The 22,201-nt window shown below is 29.3% G+C and overlaps 1 protein-coding gene across 1 annotated transcript; it reads left to right on the top strand.

The window, feature by feature from the left end:
• Nucleotides 1–903: 903 nt before the first annotated feature.
• On the top strand, nucleotides 904–21,552 carry LOC131616817 (uncharacterized). Its single transcript, XM_058888262.1, has 14 exons — nucleotides 904–1,051; nucleotides 1,251–1,305; nucleotides 1,771–2,223; nucleotides 2,858–3,042; nucleotides 3,130–3,210; nucleotides 3,303–3,344; nucleotides 3,575–3,619; nucleotides 3,715–3,801; nucleotides 8,078–8,204; nucleotides 8,318–8,398; nucleotides 11,695–11,811; nucleotides 17,416–17,480; nucleotides 20,991–21,096; nucleotides 21,283–21,552. The coding sequence occupies exons 1-14, from the start codon at nucleotides 1,016–1,018 to the stop codon at nucleotides 21,381–21,383; spliced, it is 1,581 nt and encodes a 526-aa protein (XP_058744245.1). The 5' UTR covers nucleotides 904–1,015; the 3' UTR covers nucleotides 21,384–21,552.
• Nucleotides 21,553–22,201: the final 649 nt, after the last annotated feature.

The following is a 22,201-nucleotide window of genomic DNA, read 5'->3' as shown; positions in this document are numbered from 1 at the left end:
CTTTTTGTAAAAAAAGGAAAGTGAAGCGGGGTAGGGAAGGTATTTTTTGACTAGCTATTTGTTGGGCTTTATGGAAGGTGAGGAACGGAATAATATTTCGGAACGATACTTGGAACGTTTCCGATATTATTTGGAGCATCAAAGAGCTTATTTGGAGATGGTCTTTCATTGGGAAAATTACCCGAACCAACTACAATTTCTATGAGTTTATCAATAATCCTTTATTGTATTTGTCATAGGTAGTATTTGGTGTGTAATTTTCTTCGGAGTTTTTGTTTTATACTCCGCCTTTTGTAATCGTGTTCGGTGTTAGAACTTTTGGTTCTATTAATGAAATCTTGATTACAAAAAAAAAAAAAGTTATAAATATCAACAACTAGTTGTTTACGTTAATGTATAATATAAATAAATGTTGTAGTAAAAAATTCAACTATGGGCCAGAAATTATATTCATGTAACATAATTATGAATTTTTTCATACAATTATTATTATTACTATTATTATTATTATTTTTATTATTATTATTATTAAATATTATTATTACTATTATTATTATTACAATAATAATAATTATTATTATTATTATCATAGTGTAAGCTTCATACTATACTATTTTTCTTTTATTTTTATTTATTTAATTTTTCTTTAATCACATATATTGTTGTAGATCATGTTATAACAAGCCATGTGTAGATAATAAAAAATGGTTGATTTATTGATATTATAGAATCATACAATTTTAAATGAAGAGCGGCAAAAGCCACCATCTATTTCCATTGCATTTCACTAAGCATACTGAAGAAAACAAGCAAGAATGAGACATAATTGTATAATATTAAATAAATCATAGGTTTCACATTATTTCGGAGTCTCCAACATTTTCCAACTTTGTCAATTTTTACTTCTTATTTTTTGTTCTCTACTTAATCTGCCGTACCCTTAATTAAACATAAGTTTAAACCATCATCTTTTTCTTTTTCTCATAGTTTTCTAAACCTGAATATTGTTTCAACCATGAAATCTGATGGAGCTTTGGCACCAAATCACCAGGTTCATAATTAGTACCACTATCATGCTTTAATTTCTTTCTCAATTAACACTACTTAATCTTATAGTATGTGTGAAATTTTGATAATATTTGAATGTTTTTAGGGAAAATTGATTTTGATATGTCTCAAAATTTTATTTCTATATTATTTTTATTTCAGCTATGTATTTTCTTCCACTAAACAATTCTAAATACATGTAGGATCCATATGTTCGTACTAGAGAGAATCCATTCTTTGATGGTCTTTTAAGCAAAGGTGAGAATGATCAATAACTAAATGATAGTGTCATGTTCATTGTTTGTGAATGTGTCAATGTTTCATAGATGATGATTATCAATTTAGAGATCAATTTACGGAGGTAAAATGGATTTAATCCGTCGGGCAATTTCGTTTTACAGCATTTTTTCTGGAAAGGATCAAGATTTTAACTATGCAATTTTTAATGTGTGCGCCCTGCTTTTTTGAGACTTTTGGGGATGCAAGATTAACATAAATTTTTGTATTTTTAAATTTTTAATGTCTAGTGCTTGCGAGCCTTACGCCACATCCTATTTTTTTATAGAATAGATCAAGATTTTAGACTAGGACTTTCAAATATGCTCTCCCCGCCTTGCTCTATTTTTTTTTTTGGTTTTTGTGAAGCGAACTTAAATGAGACGGATATGTCGATTTGCCACCTATTTAGCCACTAATAGTAATAATGTCTTTGAATTTTTACAGATAGTGATGAAACCAAAACCTCAAAACTTGTCATGGATATCTCTAAAAATGACATAAATCATTTTCAATTTGACAACTCAACATTCTCAGAAGATTTCAACTATGAATCAATTGAACACTCTCCATCTGAAAATTGGTTACAAACAAGCAAAATCGCTCCATTTATACAACTAGATATTCAACCAAAAGAAGAAGAGAATTCACATGCACCTCCAATATTACAACATGTGGAAAAGATATATACAGTTACAAGAAGAAAAGAAAAGCTAGCAAATGTTCTTCTTCCATTATCAGCAGCTTCGTATTATAATGGAGTGTCACCAGAAATTCAAATTGTTGAATCATGTGAAAGTATTGATAAGCTCAATGCATTTTTGAAGGCAAGAAAGGATGATGTTAATGTTGGTGTTCCTGGAAAATTCATGTATGCTGTAATGGGATCAGATGATGCTGGTAAATATTTTTTTCTTTCTTTGATTTAATGGTTTTAAATTGAGGTCTCTAATCGCAATTGTGGCAGTAATATTGCTGATAAAGTAAATCTTTGTAGTGTGATTTAATTACACACGGTAATGAAAAATGTCTCTCAATTAGGGGTGGTAAAACAGAACCAATTAGTTGGGCATGTCCATTTTATCTGCATTTTTTTGCAGGATGAATCAAAGTTTTACTAATATATTTACCCTGCCTTTTTCTTTGTGAGCTTCTGCAAGCGTGGATATTACCAAGATTTTTTACACCTTTTATCCTTTAAGGATGCAAAGTCCGCATGTCTGTCCTACCCTCATCTGTAGTATGACGAACTTAAATTTTAGATCGCATCTTTAATAATGTGCAATCCGCACTCACTTTTTCACGGGGTGGACTTAGGTTTTAGGCCTGTCTCACAGCGTCCCATTTTTTTCAAGATTTTGTGGGACAGACCTAACGGAGACTATTCCTACTCTCAATTGTGTTTTTCAAATATCTCTCGATTAAATTTTGTGCTGCAATGTGTGTCACGACGGCAGCCGCAATTTAAATTCATGCCTAGTATGTAAATTCAAAAAGCTTGCAATCATAAAATAAAAATTTTATTTACATGCAGATGTTGGAACTGTGGCTTCAACAATCATGTATTCTTTCTATCTGAATCTAACTTCAAAAAATGATCAAATCTGCATAGTACCAATTATCAACATTAACAGAGCGAATCTTGGATCACATGTTGAACTCAAATGGTTACTTGATTCATGTCAAATTGATCAATCATCCTTAATTTTTGCTGATGAGGTTAGTTTAATTTACAATATAAACTCCAACAATTATATTTTAATAAAATAATATTTTTGATATATAATTGAATGTGTTTATAAACAGATTGATATGTCATATTATGATTTATTTGGAAGTCTTAAGATATTATTGTTGAAGAGCAGCAAGATTGCCAATAAACAAGAGGTACAAAAATTATAAATTATAAGTTCTGTTTACTTTTACCAAAGAATTTAGAAATTAATTATCGATATTAACTTTTTGTTTTTTTACCACAGAAATTGAAGCATGCTGTGGTTGAAATTTTTCACAGTAGAAAGGTTAATTTACTTCCTAAACTTGGTCATTTTTAAGGGAACAGTTACCATCATTTTATAAAATAACTACACATTAGTTTATTTTTATTATTATTATTATTAATAAAAATTTATTTTTTTTATTTATTAAATTACAAGTTAAATATATCAATTATTTAATAAATTAAAAAAATAAATTTTTAATTTTATTAAAATTATATATTTTTTTCATCCTAACGATTCTTATTTTTCAGGGTGAGACAATATATTCATGGGTAAAAAATGTGACAATTGGAGAGGTAATTAGGCCTTAAATTCATAAATCAAATTTTCTGATTAATTTAATAATTTATTTATAAGAGTGAAAGTGATTATTATGTTAACATTACCACAGGAAGGTTCTTGTTGTACAGCTATAGCTGAAAAATTTGCAGCTTATTCACCAGAATTATTAACTAGCAAATCCTTCAGTAAACTATTGGTATTTTAACTTCTTAATTACTACCTCTAAATTTTGAATTTTGAATTTTTATAATTGAGTTTTGTGTAAAGATTTACAAATTCGTGTTTATAAACTGTCTTATGATGTTGGAATATTTTCTTTATTTTTTATTAACTCTCTATATTGTTAAAATCTTATAATTAGGATTGTATAATATAATACAAAATTGTTTACTACCTGTACTGCCGTTTTCAAAACTGCAACCCTTCGGATTGCAATCCAGACATGAAGAAGACCCCAATAACATAGGCCCGAAAATATAACATATGTCCAATGTACTTGAAAGAGAATATTTGTCTAGCATATTTCATTGTATAATAATTTAAATATCAACATATTACTAAATCATAAGGATTTTTTTCAATTAAAGAGATTGATTTGCTAAATGAACACATATGAATATATATAGATATAAAAAATATTTACATATTCAAATATACCATCGTGATCAAAATTGGAGGTAGTCAGATGTTGAGACTAAGTCGACAATAATTAAAGAGTTGGCGTGGAAGGTCCTTAGTGAAGATGTTGATTATTTGGTACGGGAAGAGATATGTAGCACACGAACTTGGTCACAAGTAACTTTCTCACGCACAAAGTGAATATCCATTTCAAAGTATTTAGTGTGCTGATTTTGATGGACATTTACAAAGAGATACACAACGTTTACATCATCACAAATGACTAATGTGATCTTCGAGACAAGGAAATGCGGTTCCAAAAGAAGATTCATAAATCAACACGAATCGGATATTGCATTTAGGACTCTACGATATTCATCTTAAGCACTAGAATGATACGATGTAGGTTATTGTTTGACATAACAGAAGATGACGCTGTCCCCAAGATGTACACAATACCCAATTGTGAACCATCTACTGTCTAGACATTCACCCCAATCTGCATAAGAATATGTGATAAGCTTACAAATGGAGGAAGGCTATAAATGTAGACTAAAAATTAAGAGTCCCTTGAATATGTTGAATGATACACTTTAAGGAAGATATATGTTGTGTTTTCGAGTCATGCATAAAAAAACACTTACTGCCCAACATATGTGATATTGAGTCTTGTTAAAGTCAAATATTAAATTTCTCTAGCAAGACTAGTGGGAGCATGATATGGATTTACAAACGATCCACTTAGTTTGGATTCTGTGTCCATTATTGTAGTGAATGTTTTTCAAGAATACATATATGTACACTCAATAATTCCCTTGACATATTTATTTTGATACAAAAAAAGCCTCATGTTGATCTGGTAACAGATATACCGAGAAAGTAACTAAGAGGACTTAAATTCTTCATAGCAAATTCAGAGTCGATTTCAGTTATTATGAATTGGAAAAAGGAATTTGAGGAAGTAGGCAAAATGATGTCATCCACATAGAAAAGGATAAAAGTTATATCATTACCTCGATGATAGATGAATAAGGAATTATCAGAGATGTTATGAGATAAATTCAAGGTAACGACATAGTCAGTAAATAGGTGATACCAAGCATGAGGTGCTTATTTAACTCCATATGATGACTTCCGGAGCAACCATATATAATTAGGATGTTGATGGTTGCTGAAATTTGGTGGATGATGCAAGTAGATTGTTTCATCAATATTACCATGCAAAAATATGCTCTTGACATCTAATTGATGAAGAAATTAAGGTTTTGATAAAGTAACATGAGTATCGTTCGGATACTGCCTAGTTTGACTACATGATTGAAAGTTTTTCCATAATTGATATTGTTTTATTGGCTGGCACCATCACCTAAAAGTGAGGTTAGTACCTTTCAAAGAACTTGTCAGACTTCATTTTATGCTTGAAAATCCATAAACTTTGATTAATGTTAGCATTAAATTCCACGTCTTATTTTCCATAATAGCATCATAATGCATGAATGGAGTTAGTAGGCAATGTGATTAGTAGGCAATAGAGAAATAGAGTTCGGAGATGAGGTATGGAGAATAAAAAGTTTGTGAAGCTTAAAAATTCTTGGTTTTTCTTGGGTGATCATTTTAGGTGAGGATGTGAGTGGTGCAGTGAAATGATTGAGTCGACAGTTTGTGGTGAGGCCAATTATGAGGACAATATGATATTTTGTGTATGCAATGACATTTGTCTCTAGGTATCGGTCATAGTCGTTAGATTTAGGGATGCGGTAGTTGTGATTGATGGGGTAAAAATTTGAGTAGGGTAAAGTTGATTTGTTGTATTAGTCTTTTCAAAATAATAGGTTAGACCGAAGTTAAGAAATGGTGTGTAGCTTGTATTTAAATAATCTTAATTAGAGGTTAGAGGGGCATTAAATGTAGAAAATAGAAATGTATTTTCATCAAAGATGAGACGCCTAGAAATAATTATTTTACGACTCAACAACTCATAACATTTATAATCTGTATGATTTGAAGGATAACACAAAATACTCATGTTGAGCAAGACTGTAATTTATTTCTAGAGGTAGATGAAATGAGAGGGTAACATAGACAACCAAAACCTTTAATGTGAAAGTATGATGGGCCCTTTTTGGTGGAGAATTTTAGTGAGAGTTTGTATGAAAAGCTTTTTGTTGAGGAGGTAAGTGACCATCTATAACATATGATGCCAAAAATGAGGTGGGGAAAGACATGAGCTAGAAGGGTGCGATAATATTATTGACGATACAATTTTTTTCAATGATTTTTCTATTTTAAGAAGAGGTGTATGGTCAAGAAAATAGAAATAACATTCTATTTAGTTCAAAAAACTTATAAAAATTTTCATTGTCATACTATTTTTCATTACCACATTTGAAATTTTTTTACGTCTCTTTCAATTTGTGTTTTAAAATGAGCATGACCCTGAAAAAAATTCGTAAAAAGGTAATTTTATTTATTTTCGAAGAGGATAAGAATGACAAATTGAGCCTGGTCCAGTTTGGTTTTGACTCGGGGTCGAATTTGGTCTTTTTAACTTTTAAAAATATAGTTTTAATCCCTTGAATTTTCAAAACATATCACGTTAGTCCTTTCTACCTAATTTGTTAGTCAAAGTCAGTGACGTAATTTAAAATTGTTTTGGTGAAGAAAACTTAAAATAAAAGTTCTTGGATGTGTTATAATTCTTTAAATAGAGCGACAAAGGTGGATGATGAGGATTTGACATTGCTTGATTTTGTGGTAACTGGATAGAGGTCACCCAAGTTGTCACATCTCATTAAAAGAATATATGTTAATTTGAACCTTCTTCATGGAAAAACCAAATGATCAAATTCAATAGAAATATCATTATTAACGGTAAAAAAAATTTAAAAGGATTTTTAATTAACTTAGATGCTTGTAAGATTTTTTAGGGTAGTTAAAGATGAAGATTAGGTACTAATGTAGTTTCACAACAAGTAACTACAAAATTATGACCAATACCAACAGTAATAATATTGCTCATATTGGAATAAGACGTGAAATTACCTTAATTTCAGTCATGAGAGAAGTGACTCTAGTGTCCATGTAGAACTTATCATCAAAATGAGTCTCATATATAGTTTGCAATGCAACTTGAATGTCAATTAGTGCATATTATAGTTGGAAGCTAGTTGTTGATGTGACTGCCATAAGAAGCAACGCAACTTGAATGCCAATTAGTGCATATTATACTTGGAAGCTTGTTGTTAATGTGACTGTCATAAGAATTCTACTTAGCGATGAGAAAGAGACTAATTATGTCAATTAGGTATTATTGGATACAAACACAGTGGTGCGGCCAAGGTTTCCGTGATGGAAAGGCTCATTGTTGTTGTTGTGACAAAAATGGCAATCACTATTGATATTGTGATTGACCGATGTGAATTTGAGTAATGACGAAAGAGGATTTTGGTTGTAAGAATGCAATCTGACATGGAGATTTTAGGATATGAATCATCTACAGTTGGAGTGGCCGAATGATCCCGTTCAATTACAACCATTCATTTTAATCTACCACATGCAATCAACAACATAAATTAATATTTGAATAGCTAAGACTAGAATAATTATTAGATAAATTTTATTAGTATTTTAACTACTAGAATTCTTCTTGAGTATTTTTTTTTTTTTTATCATTCCCTCTAACATTTATCTTTTATTGAATGAAGTATATATGGGGTTCTTATTTCAAAAATAGATCTAAGATTAGTGATAGGATCTAGATAGAATATTAACAAAAATACATTATTTCGTAGCATGATGTATTTTCTTCCAAATTTCAATCAGATTCCATGTGATGTTGATAAATGTTTTTGCAGTTATCTGGAATCTTATTGGACACTACAAATCTAAGGGACCCTCATTGCACCTCTAAGGATAAGTACATGGCTTCATTATTGATCAATGGTGCTGGTCGTTATGGCTGCAATGGTCTCTATCAACTACGTACGTCCCACACCATTTTACTATTATAGTACATATAAATCTCTATCAATGATTAATCACTGTATATAATTACTTGGTTTAATAATTTATTTACATGCTGTGATTATTTTCAGTGAGGTACAAAATGCACGACCTATCCTCTATGCAGGTAGGGGATATACTGAGAAAGGACTTTAAAAAGTGGAAAGGACAAGGTATTCTTTTTTACTCAGCTATGAATTTTATGAATCATTTCACAGATTAATATGCATTGTACTAGTATACTATATGAATGGTGTTAAGGCTCTGCACATTCAACTGAAAATCACTTTTAATGTACACCATGCATATATTTCACCAATGTACCCTACCTCACTTTATTAGTGGTGATATTGGTGTATACTGTATATTTGGTTTTAAGTTTTTGGAAGAGATAAAAATTCTTTTTAAATTATAAAATTGAGTTATGAATTTTTTTTGTTGAACTAGTCTCTTTTTTTAGTTTTAATATAAGAGTTATTTAATTTGTTCTTAAATATAAATATTTATTTGTCAAAAAAATATCTATAAATGTAAATAGGTTTTCAAATTAGTAATATGTTTATTTATTTCTATTTAAATAAATATTATCAAATAAAGTGTAATATCAATTCCCGTTCGAATACAATAAATATTTTATTTATTTATTTTAAGAAAATGTTGATTGATAAATATTGTTATTTTAATCAATATATATATATATATATATATATATATATATATATATATATATATATATATATATATATATATATATATATATATATATATATATATATATATATATATATATATATATATATATATATATATATATATATATATATATATATATATCGTTGTTAAGAATTTTTTAAGAAAAAAAATAAAAAGATAAACATTAATTAAGTGCAGACATTCTGATTAAATCGGCACAAAATCCTCTATCCTCTGCCTCTCACTTCGAATATTATTAAATAAAAAAGAAAAAAAAAACTATACAAGAGATATGGGTAGGGGACCAAACCCTCAAAGGGAAGCCTAAAAGCAAAATTAAAAAACAAACTTAGGGAACAAAAGCTAATGGTGTTAGGCATGGATACCCACCAAATCGTGTCTTGAACTAGATGATCTTGATTAGCAAGTTTATCTGTACAACTGTTTAAGACTCATTATCTTCTTTGAAAATTCTACTACATGCTTCATATGTAAATCTACTACTGAACCATCAGTATTAACCTTAAGGGAAATGCTAACGAGTGCCCTAGGGGAACTCTTTAAGGCCTTAAAATAGTAAGTTTTTCTTTATAATATGTGTATTAATTGCCTCGAAAATTGAAATTGTTAACTTTTCTATAGAATATATTCTTTAATTAGAATGCTTAAAGAGTGTCCCTGGGGCACTCGTTAGCATGACCCTAACCTTAATCCAATAGATTGTAGGAAGCTTCCAAAAGATATTCACAATATTTTATTTTTTTTACTCTCCTATATATGATGTAGAGAAACAAAAAATTTATTCAAAATTTCAATGTCCGAAGAAATGTAAAGACAATGTTACAAATCATTTAACTCAACTAATACATATAAGTTGAACTACCTCACCCACTAAAATTTATTTTTAATTTAATAGCCTACTTATTAACGGTGAGTAAGCGAAATATGTGAATTTGAACTCATACTTTCGCACTCAGATGCACTTGCACACACCTAAATTAAATATTATATTTTACTTTACCAATTTAAGATATAAAAATATATTCTTTTTTTTTTATATTCAAAAGAGTTGTTGGTATAATCAATGTGCTTATTTGAATTAAAAAGGTAACACTCGGTTTAGATTAACTCATTTGAGTCTATTACTTGCATAAATTTTATAACAACATTTAAAAAACCTAATAAAAACAGTTTTTGACAATTTTTATAATTTATTTTTAAAATTTTTCTAAGCTATGAAAATAACTTATAATATTATAGAAATAGTTTAAATTTATTTTATTTATTATTATAAAAATAACTTATAACATATATAAAAATATTTTAAATTTTTATTAAAAAATCATTTATACAAACATAATTTTATCATTTATCATAAAAATCATTCATACAACTTGTTGATATACACAACCATAATTCTATCTTCTCATCATTAGATTTTCAAAGGAACAATCTTTCTAAACAAACAAAATACTTTTAAAAAGAGAAGGAAAGAAAAGTTGATGACTAATTTGTATTTTCTTTCTTAATCCAGTTGTAAAAAAAAAACAATCCTAAAAATTCTAAATAAATTAAAATAAATTTTTTGAATGAGTGATAGATACACTGATAGCCTCTCTTGGGACATAATTCCAAAGTTGACTACAAGTATCCAAGCATAAGTAGGGCCATATCCCGCGTCGAAAGTGTGTTCATTTGTATTGGTTTTGGCACAACTAGCCGTCTATAAACGATGATTGGTTACTCTTTTTTCAGTTTTCACATTACATTAGGTTAATTTATAAGCAAGCATCTTCTCTCATTTCATTTTACTATAATGCTACAAATAGAGAGTGGGGTTGCTTTCAAGTGAGTGCTATTAGTCACTTTTAATGGAATTGTCATTTCTAGATGGCAGCAATTGTCGACACGTAGTGAAAGGTATAGACATAATAATTTATCCACAGTTCAAATCTTATCCCTGCAAATATTATGGGTCCAATTAAATACATTAGGTTGGCAAACGAATATATTCGCCTTATTCAACTTAGAATCTTGCAAATAAATAGATGGATAGAATGAATATAGTAAAGGGTTGAGAATAAAACTGACTTTTTCCATTAAAAAAAAATAATGACTGAGACTGATGTTTTGGTGGCAATATTTTGAATTTATATTTTATAGTGTATGGTTTATAAACTTTTATGATAATAAAAGATTTATTTATTAACAATTTTTTTAATCATAAATTTATAGTTTATTTTATTTATTTATAGTTTATTTTTCAGACGTTATTTCAAATAGAATTTTAGTTTATAATTTATTATTTTAAATATAAATTTAATTATTAAGTAAGAAATATATTTTTTATGTCATTTTATATTTATCAAGTAATTTATCAAGTAGTTAAACCGTTAATCTTATCAAACATTTTAATTAGCTTATCTGCTATCAATCATCAGCTATAAATTATAAGTTATCAATCATCAGTCATCAGTCATAAGCTATAAATTATTAACTAATTTATCACTCAACTGCTAATTTTACCGAACAAAGCAATGTCAGAGCAGACATGGCAAATTTTATATCTATAAAATTTTTAAAAATATGTTAAAATAAATGTTTGCAAAAGTCTACAAAAATGATTTATCCTAAGACAAACATATTAGAAGATGTGTAATTAAAATGTTGGTTTCCATGTGCCCAAAGCACATATGTCCGATAAACCGAGCATATTTTGCCAATGGATGATACTTTTTATATCTTACTAATATTTATTTCTCTTTTAATAAAGCAGAAAATAATACAGATTCAAGACCAATATCTCAAATTGGCATGAGTTGTATTGGAATTTCAATTGGACAGCTGCTCTCTTACACGGAGAATCTAGCACAAGATATAACATGTTTCCAATGTGAGTCTTATATAAAAGGTTTATTATTGAAGTATTTAAAAGTCACTTAACTTTTAAAAGAGAACATCTTTTATGATTCTAATTGCTATAGTTTAAACTTTAAAGTATTTTGTTAATTAGTTTTTTTAGACAAATTATATTAAGTAGTCAGTTTCTACATTCTAAAATAAGTGTGACATTTGACTATTTTATACCAACAACAAAAATATGATAAATAAAATAGAAAAATAATAATTTTATCAAATTGTTTTTATTAATTAGTAGTATATTCTAATTATCATTATAAGTTTAAAGTAATATAATAATAAATAATTGGGAGAGAAATACATACTATTAAAAGGTACAAATGAAAGGAAAAAAATAGCATTGCATTGAAATACATAGTTGTAACAATAAAAAATTTATAAAAAAAAAAAGAAATACATTAATATGATTAAATTTAACAAGTTTATGTATCAAATTTTGTGAAGAAAGTAATTTTATATGTAGTATTGATTGATATAAGATTAAATTATAAATGGTAAATTAAATTTAAATAAAAATACTAATGGAAAGAGAAATAAAGGCTAGCGTAAATGTGATGCTAGCAAAAAGGAATGTCAAAAATAAATAAATAATAACAAACAATCAAATTCTAGCTAGTAAAACAAAATATCAAGACAATGGTTGATATGTTGTCTAACACGCCTCTTCAAGATGGAATGTGTTAGTTGGATAAGCTCATCTTGTTCTTTAGTAACATTAATTGAACTTTTTTGTTCAATAAATAGCAAGATTACCATAATTAACTTTCATAGTAGTAATAAAGCCATGTGATTTTTTTACAAACAACATAACAAACAATTTTTAGGTGTTTAATACAATCATGATATACTAGATTTAATGAAATGTGAAGATCAATCATACTCATTATCACAAAGTCAGATAAATTCATAAGTTACATTGGTCATTATTCTATATTCTACTTTAGCAGATGAAAGAGAGAGCATACTTTTCTTCTTTGTCTTATAAAAAATTATGCTAGTATCAAAAAAAAAAAAATTGGTAGTGGAATGTCGGGTGGTTAAAGAACTAACTCAATCTGGAAAACAATAGCTTTGAAGAGAAGGACTGAAATCAAAAATGAAGAAAAGATATTGACCCTAAGTGGACTTAAGGTAGAAAAAAGAGACATGTAACAACTGTAACACACCCTAAAATCCGACTCTTTACATATTAAAGATAAACAAATAATTTCTCAAGTATAGGTGTTACACATGTTCAACATGCATCTTTCATCAACGTAATAACATAAAACATGCAGCGGAGTAAAACTTGAAAACTTCAAATAATTTATTTATTGGTATAATTTACTTAATTAAATATTCTGAACGACTCAATAAAACATAACATGCAACAAAACAACTCTTCCTGTTAACACCAAAAAAAAAAAAAAAAAACTCTTCCTGGATGTTACTTATTAGAGGGAAATGTGGAAATATTAACTAAACTCAACAAAACAATAAATAAAACGAAGTAGGCATTAATGCCAATCCTTTAACAAAGCAACAATTAATGCTCCTCTACCTGAGTATTTATACCATCGACACAATGAGCCACATAAGCAAACAAAAGGGGTGAGAAATACGTTCGTAATGTTAAAGGTGTAGCAAACAATTAGTATAGTATCATATATAACATTAGCAACCGTCAGAGTTATGTTATTGATTCCGTCTACTCACTGATGGTTCCCTTTAGAACCAGGTTCCCCTTCTAACTCTGACTCGTCACTGGTTTTCATTTCTAAACCAGAGACTCGTCACTAGACCGAGGTCTGTACATATATCACCGACACACATGATGCATGATATGCAACGACAACATACAAGTGTAATAATCACAACTAGTTCCTCTTTGAACAGTAAACATCGCATAATAAGGCCACCATAGTAGTTGTTATCTAACTACACTTTTCAACATATGCATATAATTATAACTCGACAATATATATGTAATCACAACTTCACAACATATAACTATATATACAACACTCACGAACAGGAAAATATTAATGTATGGGTAAACATATTATTACTTATGTAAGCTCATCAACAAGGTAAGAATAATATCCTATAACCCTTACACTAAATAGGGTCAACTCATAACCCTTCAGATAACTCAACACAACACATTATTATTTACCTTTGACTCTAACACTATCTTACGCCATTGGCAAGGGTTCCTTTAACCTTCACCCTAACTCTAAAGTTACAACATTTCTGCTATTTGATAAAGTTTCTCTCCATAACTCTAAATAATAAATATTTCCAACCCTAACATTGTCAAAAGGGTTACATGCAGGTCAACAATGTTCACATGCGTACTCTAGCCTTATCTCACAACTCATCAACATGACTCCGAACACGTCAGATTACTCAATTTTAATATTATTGATTCACATAACACCAAACATATCAATGTAACTTAATTACTACTCATTTGATTATTAAACATGACTATAATATATTAAATAACTCCAAGATCAATTCTTTTAGCTATGCATTACTCTAAACAACTCAAAAACTTTATTCTAAACTACTAAATAATTCAAATTTGAACTCTTTTAACTTGGCAGACTTAAACAAATAAAAATATGACTCATACTCAACTCTAAAGCGTCAAATAACTTCAAATCTAACTCTAAACATATCAATAGACTCTAATCATATCAAATTATTTAAATTAAAATAATTTATAAATATATTTAATTCCCTAAATTGCTAAAGAATTTCCCAAAATTCTGGACTTAACTCTAAAATTGTCTCACTTCAAAATAGCATCAAATATTCTAGGCTTATGATAAAATTTTGAAACTCTCCTATTTAAAATTCCTTTAAACCCTATTTATAACGCAACTGGCCGCACCTCCAACGCACTTACGAAACTCAAAATATTTGTTTCAGTTCAGTCATATCACAATATTTCCTGCATAAACTCTAAAACAGAATGTCTTGCTTTTAAATAACACCAAAAATTATGTACTCGTCATAAAATTATGAAACTATCCATTTTAAGGATCGTTAAATCCTCTTTCTAACGCAATTGATCGCTCCTCAAACAGACTTACGAAACTCAATTTATATGTGAAACAAGATGACCAACGCAAGGCTGAAATTGACTACGCCTTGGTATAAAAACCAGAGAATTGCTACTACTTTTGTGATCCTAGACTAAATTTCTCCATTTCAAACGAAATTTTATTGTGTTAGCTTTCTAACGCAACTGGCGGCACCTCAAACGGACTTATGAAACTCAAGTTACGAATGAAATAAGGCGGTTAGTCCCCTTCCATGTCTACCTATGATTTTCTGAATTTTTCTCTCTATTGAACATATCCAAAACTCACCTATTTTGAGTTATCGCCGCCCCAAAAACATACAGATAAACATAGTCATACACATGTATTCAATTTTTACACTTTTGCCTTAAGGTGTAACCATAGCTCATCAATCAGCACAAAGGCATCAAAAAGCATAAACAAGACACCAAGACATATCAATGAACATACATATTATATTACTCAAGAAAATATTATCAGTTTATCTCCTAAAAGGATTTTACCCAAACTCTCTTTTGCCACAAACATCAAAAACACAAATTATAGGTAAAGGATGAAGACGAGATAGTAAGGAACTCTCACTATCCCTCTATTTAATTAGCCACCCATATATTAATAATTTTACCCCTTACCTCGAAATTGAAGATTGATGAAAACTTGTGTCCTCTTTGAGATTTTTCCTTGCTCTCCCAGGTCTGCCTCTTTTCCCAAGTTTTGCATGTACAGTACAAAATTCTACCTCACTCTATCTATTTATTCACCCTAATTATCCTAATTTTCCTCTCCCCCTCAATTCTCATTACACCCTTATTCTTTTTATTTTCTAACACTCTAATTTTATTATTTGACTTTAATTAAATATTATTCTAATTTAATTATTTTATTAAATCTCATCACACCTCTAGCTCTTATTAAATTCACCCCTTACTACGTAATTTTAATAAAAATTCTATTTTTCTCACAACTCTAAAATATCTCTAATTTTTTTAATAAACTCAACCATCTCAATAAATTAATTAAAAATAATTGATTAATTAAAATATCCGTTTATTATTTAAAATACTCCAATACTCAATTAAAATAATTAAAAATAATAATAATAATAATAATACTAAAATAATATTAATACTATTTAAAATTAAATCAGAGTGTTACAATAACAATCATGTATGTTTGACAAGGAATATAAATGAATTGACTCAAAATGTTAACATGGTAGGCAATATTTGAACGTGTTATCATAAAAATTAATAAGACGACGGACAAGACGATGAGATAATTTTAGATGATGATAATTTTAAATTTTATTCCATGAGAAAGTCTATAGATTTTTCAGTGAACCACTATCCAAAATATCCGTCAACTTCAATACCCAAAAAAATATTTCAAATAATCCAAGTCCTTAATTTTGAAATTATAGTATAAAAGATTTTAACCATACTCATAAGAGGGAGGTCATAGCATGTTAAAACAATGTCATTCACATAAAGAAGCAAATAAATTTAACCATATTCATGATGCAGATAAAAAATTAAGGGATTAGTTGTAGTATGTATGAAATCAAATTCAATTAGAGCTTATGAAAATTTAGAATACTAGATTTTTAATGTCTATTTAAGACCATATAGAAACTTATATAATTTACACATAAGAGGCTCCCCTGACGCCTAAAATCCAATAGTAATTTCATATATAAATATTCATATAAATTACTAAGAAAGAATGCATTATTAACGTCTAGTGAATGAAGATGTCAATTTTTTATGGCAACATCATAGAGAAAAATTAGAGCAGTTTTTTGGGGTAATATCATTTTCTCTCTGTCACATAGGCGATTTTTGGTTTACACTCTATAAATAAGTTGTGAAACGAACATTGCCACATGAAGATTTTATTATTTTAGACCCTATGGAATATGAATGGACAAAAATGCCTATGTGGCATGCTGATTGGGCATTTTTTATTTTTTATTAACATCTAGTGGACGAAGGGGTCAATTTTTTATACCAACATCAGAGAGAACAACTTGAGCAGTTATATTTTTGGGTTAATATTTTTTTCCCTTGCCATATAGGCGACTTTTGATTTACTTTATAAAAAAATTTATGAAACTAACTTTGCCACATGAAGATTCTATTGTTTTAGACCCTATTGAAATTTTACTAGAGAAAAACGCCTATGAAGCGCGCTAATTGAGTGTTTTTTTAATCACGGTTATGCCGACGTGGATTTATTATTTATTATTTTAAATTATTTTAAATTCCACATTGGTGTTTTATTTATCTACTATTCTATTATCTATCTATTAAAATTTAATTGTATAAACTTTCTAAATTGTCATTCACCCCAAATTCTTTACATTAAGAAAAGCGCATTTAAGTAATTAAATAGTATTTATTTTTTTCATTCTCATCTCCTATTACGGAATGACATATGACCTTTAATTTTCAACATTTACCAAAATATGTATACTATTTAAAGGCTTAATAAAAATTTTAATACTTCAGTTGCAGAGAAACTTCGAGCACTTATCATCGTTTCAGGGTATTTTAACGAGGAAAAGAACTTCAAGGTTTGCACATACCTTGCATATATTAATTCATTTTTTATTAGTGACAATTGATTCAATATTAACTTCTTAATTGCACAAATGAAATTAGTATTTTAAGAAGCATACTTTTTTTTTCATCATTAGATCAAAGAAATCTACAAAATAAAATGGTACATACTTTCTTTTTATCATGTTCAAACCCTAGAGATTAAATCAAAAAGAATAATACATAGTAAGTATGAATTTTTGGCATTCATCAAATATGGTTTCTTTTCTGTGGTGTCTATTTACTCATCCTAATAATACATTTCTCCCCTCCCTGAGGGCCAATTAGTTGGGGAGAACATACTTATTCCGTTCATTGGGAATAGTTAGGCTCCTGTTAAAATGGTGGTATTTTCTTGGAAACTATTGATCGATAGGTTCCCTTCTATAGATATTTTATTCAAGCGAAAGGTCATTGTTGACCCAGAGGATCTCTCTTGTATTTGGTGGGGGATTCACTTGAATATGCCTCACATTTGTTTGTCACTTGTAATCTAGCTTCTAATGTCAGTTATAAGATCTTTAAGTGGCTAGGGGTGTAGTCGGCTCTTCCTAAGGAACCTAGTTTTCTATTTGAGTTTTTCTTATCTGTATGAGTGAAGGTTAAGCTAAGGGGAGGTTTCGTTATAATTTGGCATGCGGTGGAGTTGCCTATTTGGTAAATGGGTAATGATAAATTATTTTTTAGTGTGTCAACAATCATGAAAGAAGTGGGGGAGAAGAGCTTTTTGTTTTGATTTGGGACTGGTTTCTTAATCAGCCAACATTGAACTCTCTCCTCACTGATCGGCTTCAAAACCCTACATAGAGACTAAATCCTTAACAGGTCAAGAGTTCTTCCATGTTTTGGTATATTGATAGTGGCTCTAGATATTTGAGCTCTAGTTGGGTCTTCGGTTGGACGGTGATTCGTAGAGTGAGTGTTCTCTCTAGAGTTTGATCTCTTTTCTAGGAATTCCCTAGTTGTTGGATTTTCACCCGTCTATTGTGCTTGTTATTTCTTTTACACTTCTTTTGTCAGTTTAACTCTGCGTTTTGTTCTTAAGATCATAAGAAGTGGATTATTTTTGCCACTCATATAAGATTCAAATGAGAATACAAAACCATAAGAAGTGGATAATTTTTAGTTTGTGGACATGATTAGAATTTTTAAATTATATTATTTAAAATATCTTAATTGTGTAATATTGATTACAATTGTGTTATCTATTATTAATTCTCAAACACAATTTAAGATATGTTTGTAAACAATTCATAACAATAAACACAAATATTATTAAATAATAAAACAATTTCCTATTATAGTGATTAGAACTTAGCAAACCACATATCACACAAGTATAGGGAAAACTATCTAAATGGATATATCTAAAGAAACAACATTACATTCATCGTTATATCAATGAGCTTTGCATTTTTTTCTATAGTATTCTCTCATCGGGTGGTGTTCCAAAAAAAATAGCATTGTTCTTTCGTTCTTCCACCAAGACTTAATATATGGCTCGTGTCAAAACTAACACACACAGCTAGGAATAAGAAAAAGATAGTCTCAACATTAATATCATGAGCCTTTAGTTCGAGTGAAGGGACCAACTCACTTGTATCGAAAATATCCTCACATGTTTGTGGGTAGACTCACACTTATGAGGGAGTGTTGAGAATAACAAGTGTGAGGTAAGAAATGTGTGTGAGGAAGTATCACATTGATTATAAAAGTGGAGACTTGAGCATTTATAAGTGATAGAACCAACACACCTATCATATTAAGATTTTGGATGAGTATGTGGTGTGTGTCTTTCACAAATGTGCGTTGCTCATAAATAAAAAATCTCAGTGTAAACGATCTCTCGTGTTAACCTTCGAATCGATCGCCCAACATGAGTGAGTTTTATTTCCTTTATTGTTTTGTATTGTGATAGCCAGTTTAGTCTATATATTATATGGTCTTTCACGAGTGGGCAAAATACTTGACAATGCTTTGTTGGGGTTGGTTGAAAATATACAAGTTGAAGAAGTTCCACATCGCTTAATTTTGTGAAGAAAGAGGAAGTCCAAGGTTATATATAAGATTCAAGTTCTTCGTTACAAGATAGACCAGTCAAAAGCACTTTAAGCATGTATTTGACTTTTTTTTCTCTTATGCTCTTGTATGATAGCGCTGTGAGATGTAGTTAAATAATTGTTTTGGAGGGTGTATGTGTACTGGGTACCTAGGTTAGTTGAGGGTATATTATGTGCTGTAACAATTTTCACATAGTGTTATTCTCTGGTTGTCTATTGACAACAGCCGTGGTTTTTCTCCGGTTTTGGAGTTTCCACGTTATGTCCTTGTATTGTTATTGTGTTCTTTTATTTTCTCTTTGTCAGTTTTTCTCAACAATTGGTATCAGAGTTTTTGGTTTGATCTGAGGATAAGTGTTCTTAGTATGCTCTGTGGTTGCAGCTTTGTCTGATGTTCCACATCAGAAAAGAAGGGTAGTGTTGTAAAAGAGTTGTTGAGCTGTAGTCACAGGTTCAACTGTACTGTTTGCGCTAGAGAAATTAGATGGGAGAATCATTTTTGACCTGTAGAAAGTTCAAGTCAAAGATGTGTTGATACAATCAAGTTTACACAAGGTATGAGATTATGTCGATGGTTGAAGAGCTTCCCACCAACATGAAAATTGCAACATAAAGTTTTAACCTGATTTTTGAAATATTAAAATATTTGAAGTGATTTAGCTTCAATTGAATTATACTATTCTTTGATGGAGTATAATATTTTTTAAAATATATGATAGTCAGTGAAGACAATGTGAATATTCTTGGAGTAGTGTAGCTTCAAGTGACTATACTCTTTATGGTGGAATATGATTGTGGTTGAAGACAATGAAAGTTAATGAATTATTTTCAATCTAGCTGGAGATTGTTGGGGTTAGTTGAAAATATACATGTTGAAGAAGTCTCACATCGCTTAGTTTTGTGAAAGAAGAGGAGGTCCTAGACTATATATAAGATTAAAAAATTTCGTTACAAGATGCACCAGTAAAAAATACTTAAACTTGTATTGACATTCTTTTTCTATTATACTCTTGTATTAGAGAGTTGTGAGATGTAGTTAAATATTTTTTTGAAGAGTGTGGATGTACTGCGTACCTAGATTAGTTGAAGGTATATTAAATAGTATAACAATTTTCATAGTGTTATTCTCTGGTTATTCTCCAGTTTTAAAATTTCCATATTTTATCCTTAGTTATTATTGTGTTCTTTTATTTTCTCTACGCCGGTTGATTTTTCGCAACATGATTGTCATGCATTATGAGAAAAATTGCATTCTAAGATATTGTTTACTTTAAGAGTGTGTTAGAAAGTGAGTTATTAGATTTATTTTAATTTCTTTTATTACACCATCTATGATGTCAGTGTTCCTATGCATCAACACACATGATATTGCCTTTGGTGTTTGGCTTAATGTTGTGAATACTTTTTGTAAATGCATTTGTTCAGAGAGAAGTTTTAGTATCAACTGAATCCGTGAAGCTATTGGAGAGTTTGCTCTTTTTCTTCGATTTTAATGCCTCTCGACTGCCACTCAAAATTTTACAAATCCCAGGTTAGAATTCAATTTTAATTCTACCTTTTTTTTCTGATGAAACATAAAATTGCTACTAATTTTATTTTATTTAATAAAGTTTTTCTTTCCCATTTTTGTATTTTTAAAATAAAAAATATTTATGTGCATCATTCACATGCATTCTAGTGCAATGCTTATAGTAGTAATTTACTCGTGTTGTTACAGGTCTGAAAAATGAGATGAAAGCATACCAGATTGATAAGATTACATCCAGAAAAATAGTTGAGCATCTCATAGAGGAGTTTGTTGGAATTCCAAAAGCCTAATGTATTATTTATTTGTTCTTTTTTTGTTTTGGTAAAATAAGGCCTTTGAATTTTGAAATGAAAAGGAATTGTTTAAGTTATAGAAGTAATTTATTCAAATTAATCAAGTTCTATGGATTTGGACACAATGGGATCCTTTCAATTGTAACATCATTGACGATATTTTAACTTGGACCGACGCTTAAGCATAAAAGATCCTCAATTTATTTATTTATTTTTAATAAATACTTGTAATATGGTGTTTTTTAAGTTTAATTTAAAATATTTGTATGATAAAATATATGATGTGTATGTATACTTATATTAAGTTTTGTTTAAAATATATTTGTATGTTTAAAATATGTGATGTTGGAAAATAATTTGATTTATTTAAAATGAATTTTTTTTCTTCTGAGTCGTGCAATTTAAATAGACAATCAACAAAACTAATTTAAGTGCACAATAATATTGTCTTACTTGGTGAAGTTTTAGATTGCACTTTCATAATTGGGTGTGCCGCTCTGGGTCTTGACTGGTCTGGACAGTTGTTCCTCTAGTCCTTGTTACTAGATAGCATAAGGATTGAGGTTGTCAAGTTGCTCTCTATTTCAATCTTGTTCTCCTTGGACAAGCCTATGTGTTGCGGAGGTGGAAGTAAAAAAGTGTGGTGAACGAGAGTAGGTAGCCTTGAGAACATGCACATTAAATTCAAGTCTCCTCATTGAAACATTTAGTAACGTTATTTCGGCGCGTAGCTTCAGGACCCTAGAGTAGAGAGTAACACTACCGTTTAGAGTACTTGAGTGCACTCGAGTGTCTCTTTGATGTTACAGTTAATT

Source organism: Vicia villosa, linkage group LG7 (assembly GCF_029867415.1).
Source record: "Vicia villosa cultivar HV-30 ecotype Madison, WI linkage group LG7, Vvil1.0, whole genome shotgun sequence".
Lineage (NCBI taxonomy): Eukaryota > Viridiplantae > Streptophyta > Magnoliopsida > Fabales > Fabaceae > Vicia > Vicia villosa.
Note: the sequence above shows the minus strand (reverse complement) of the source record. Positions and strands in the feature narration are given on the sequence as shown.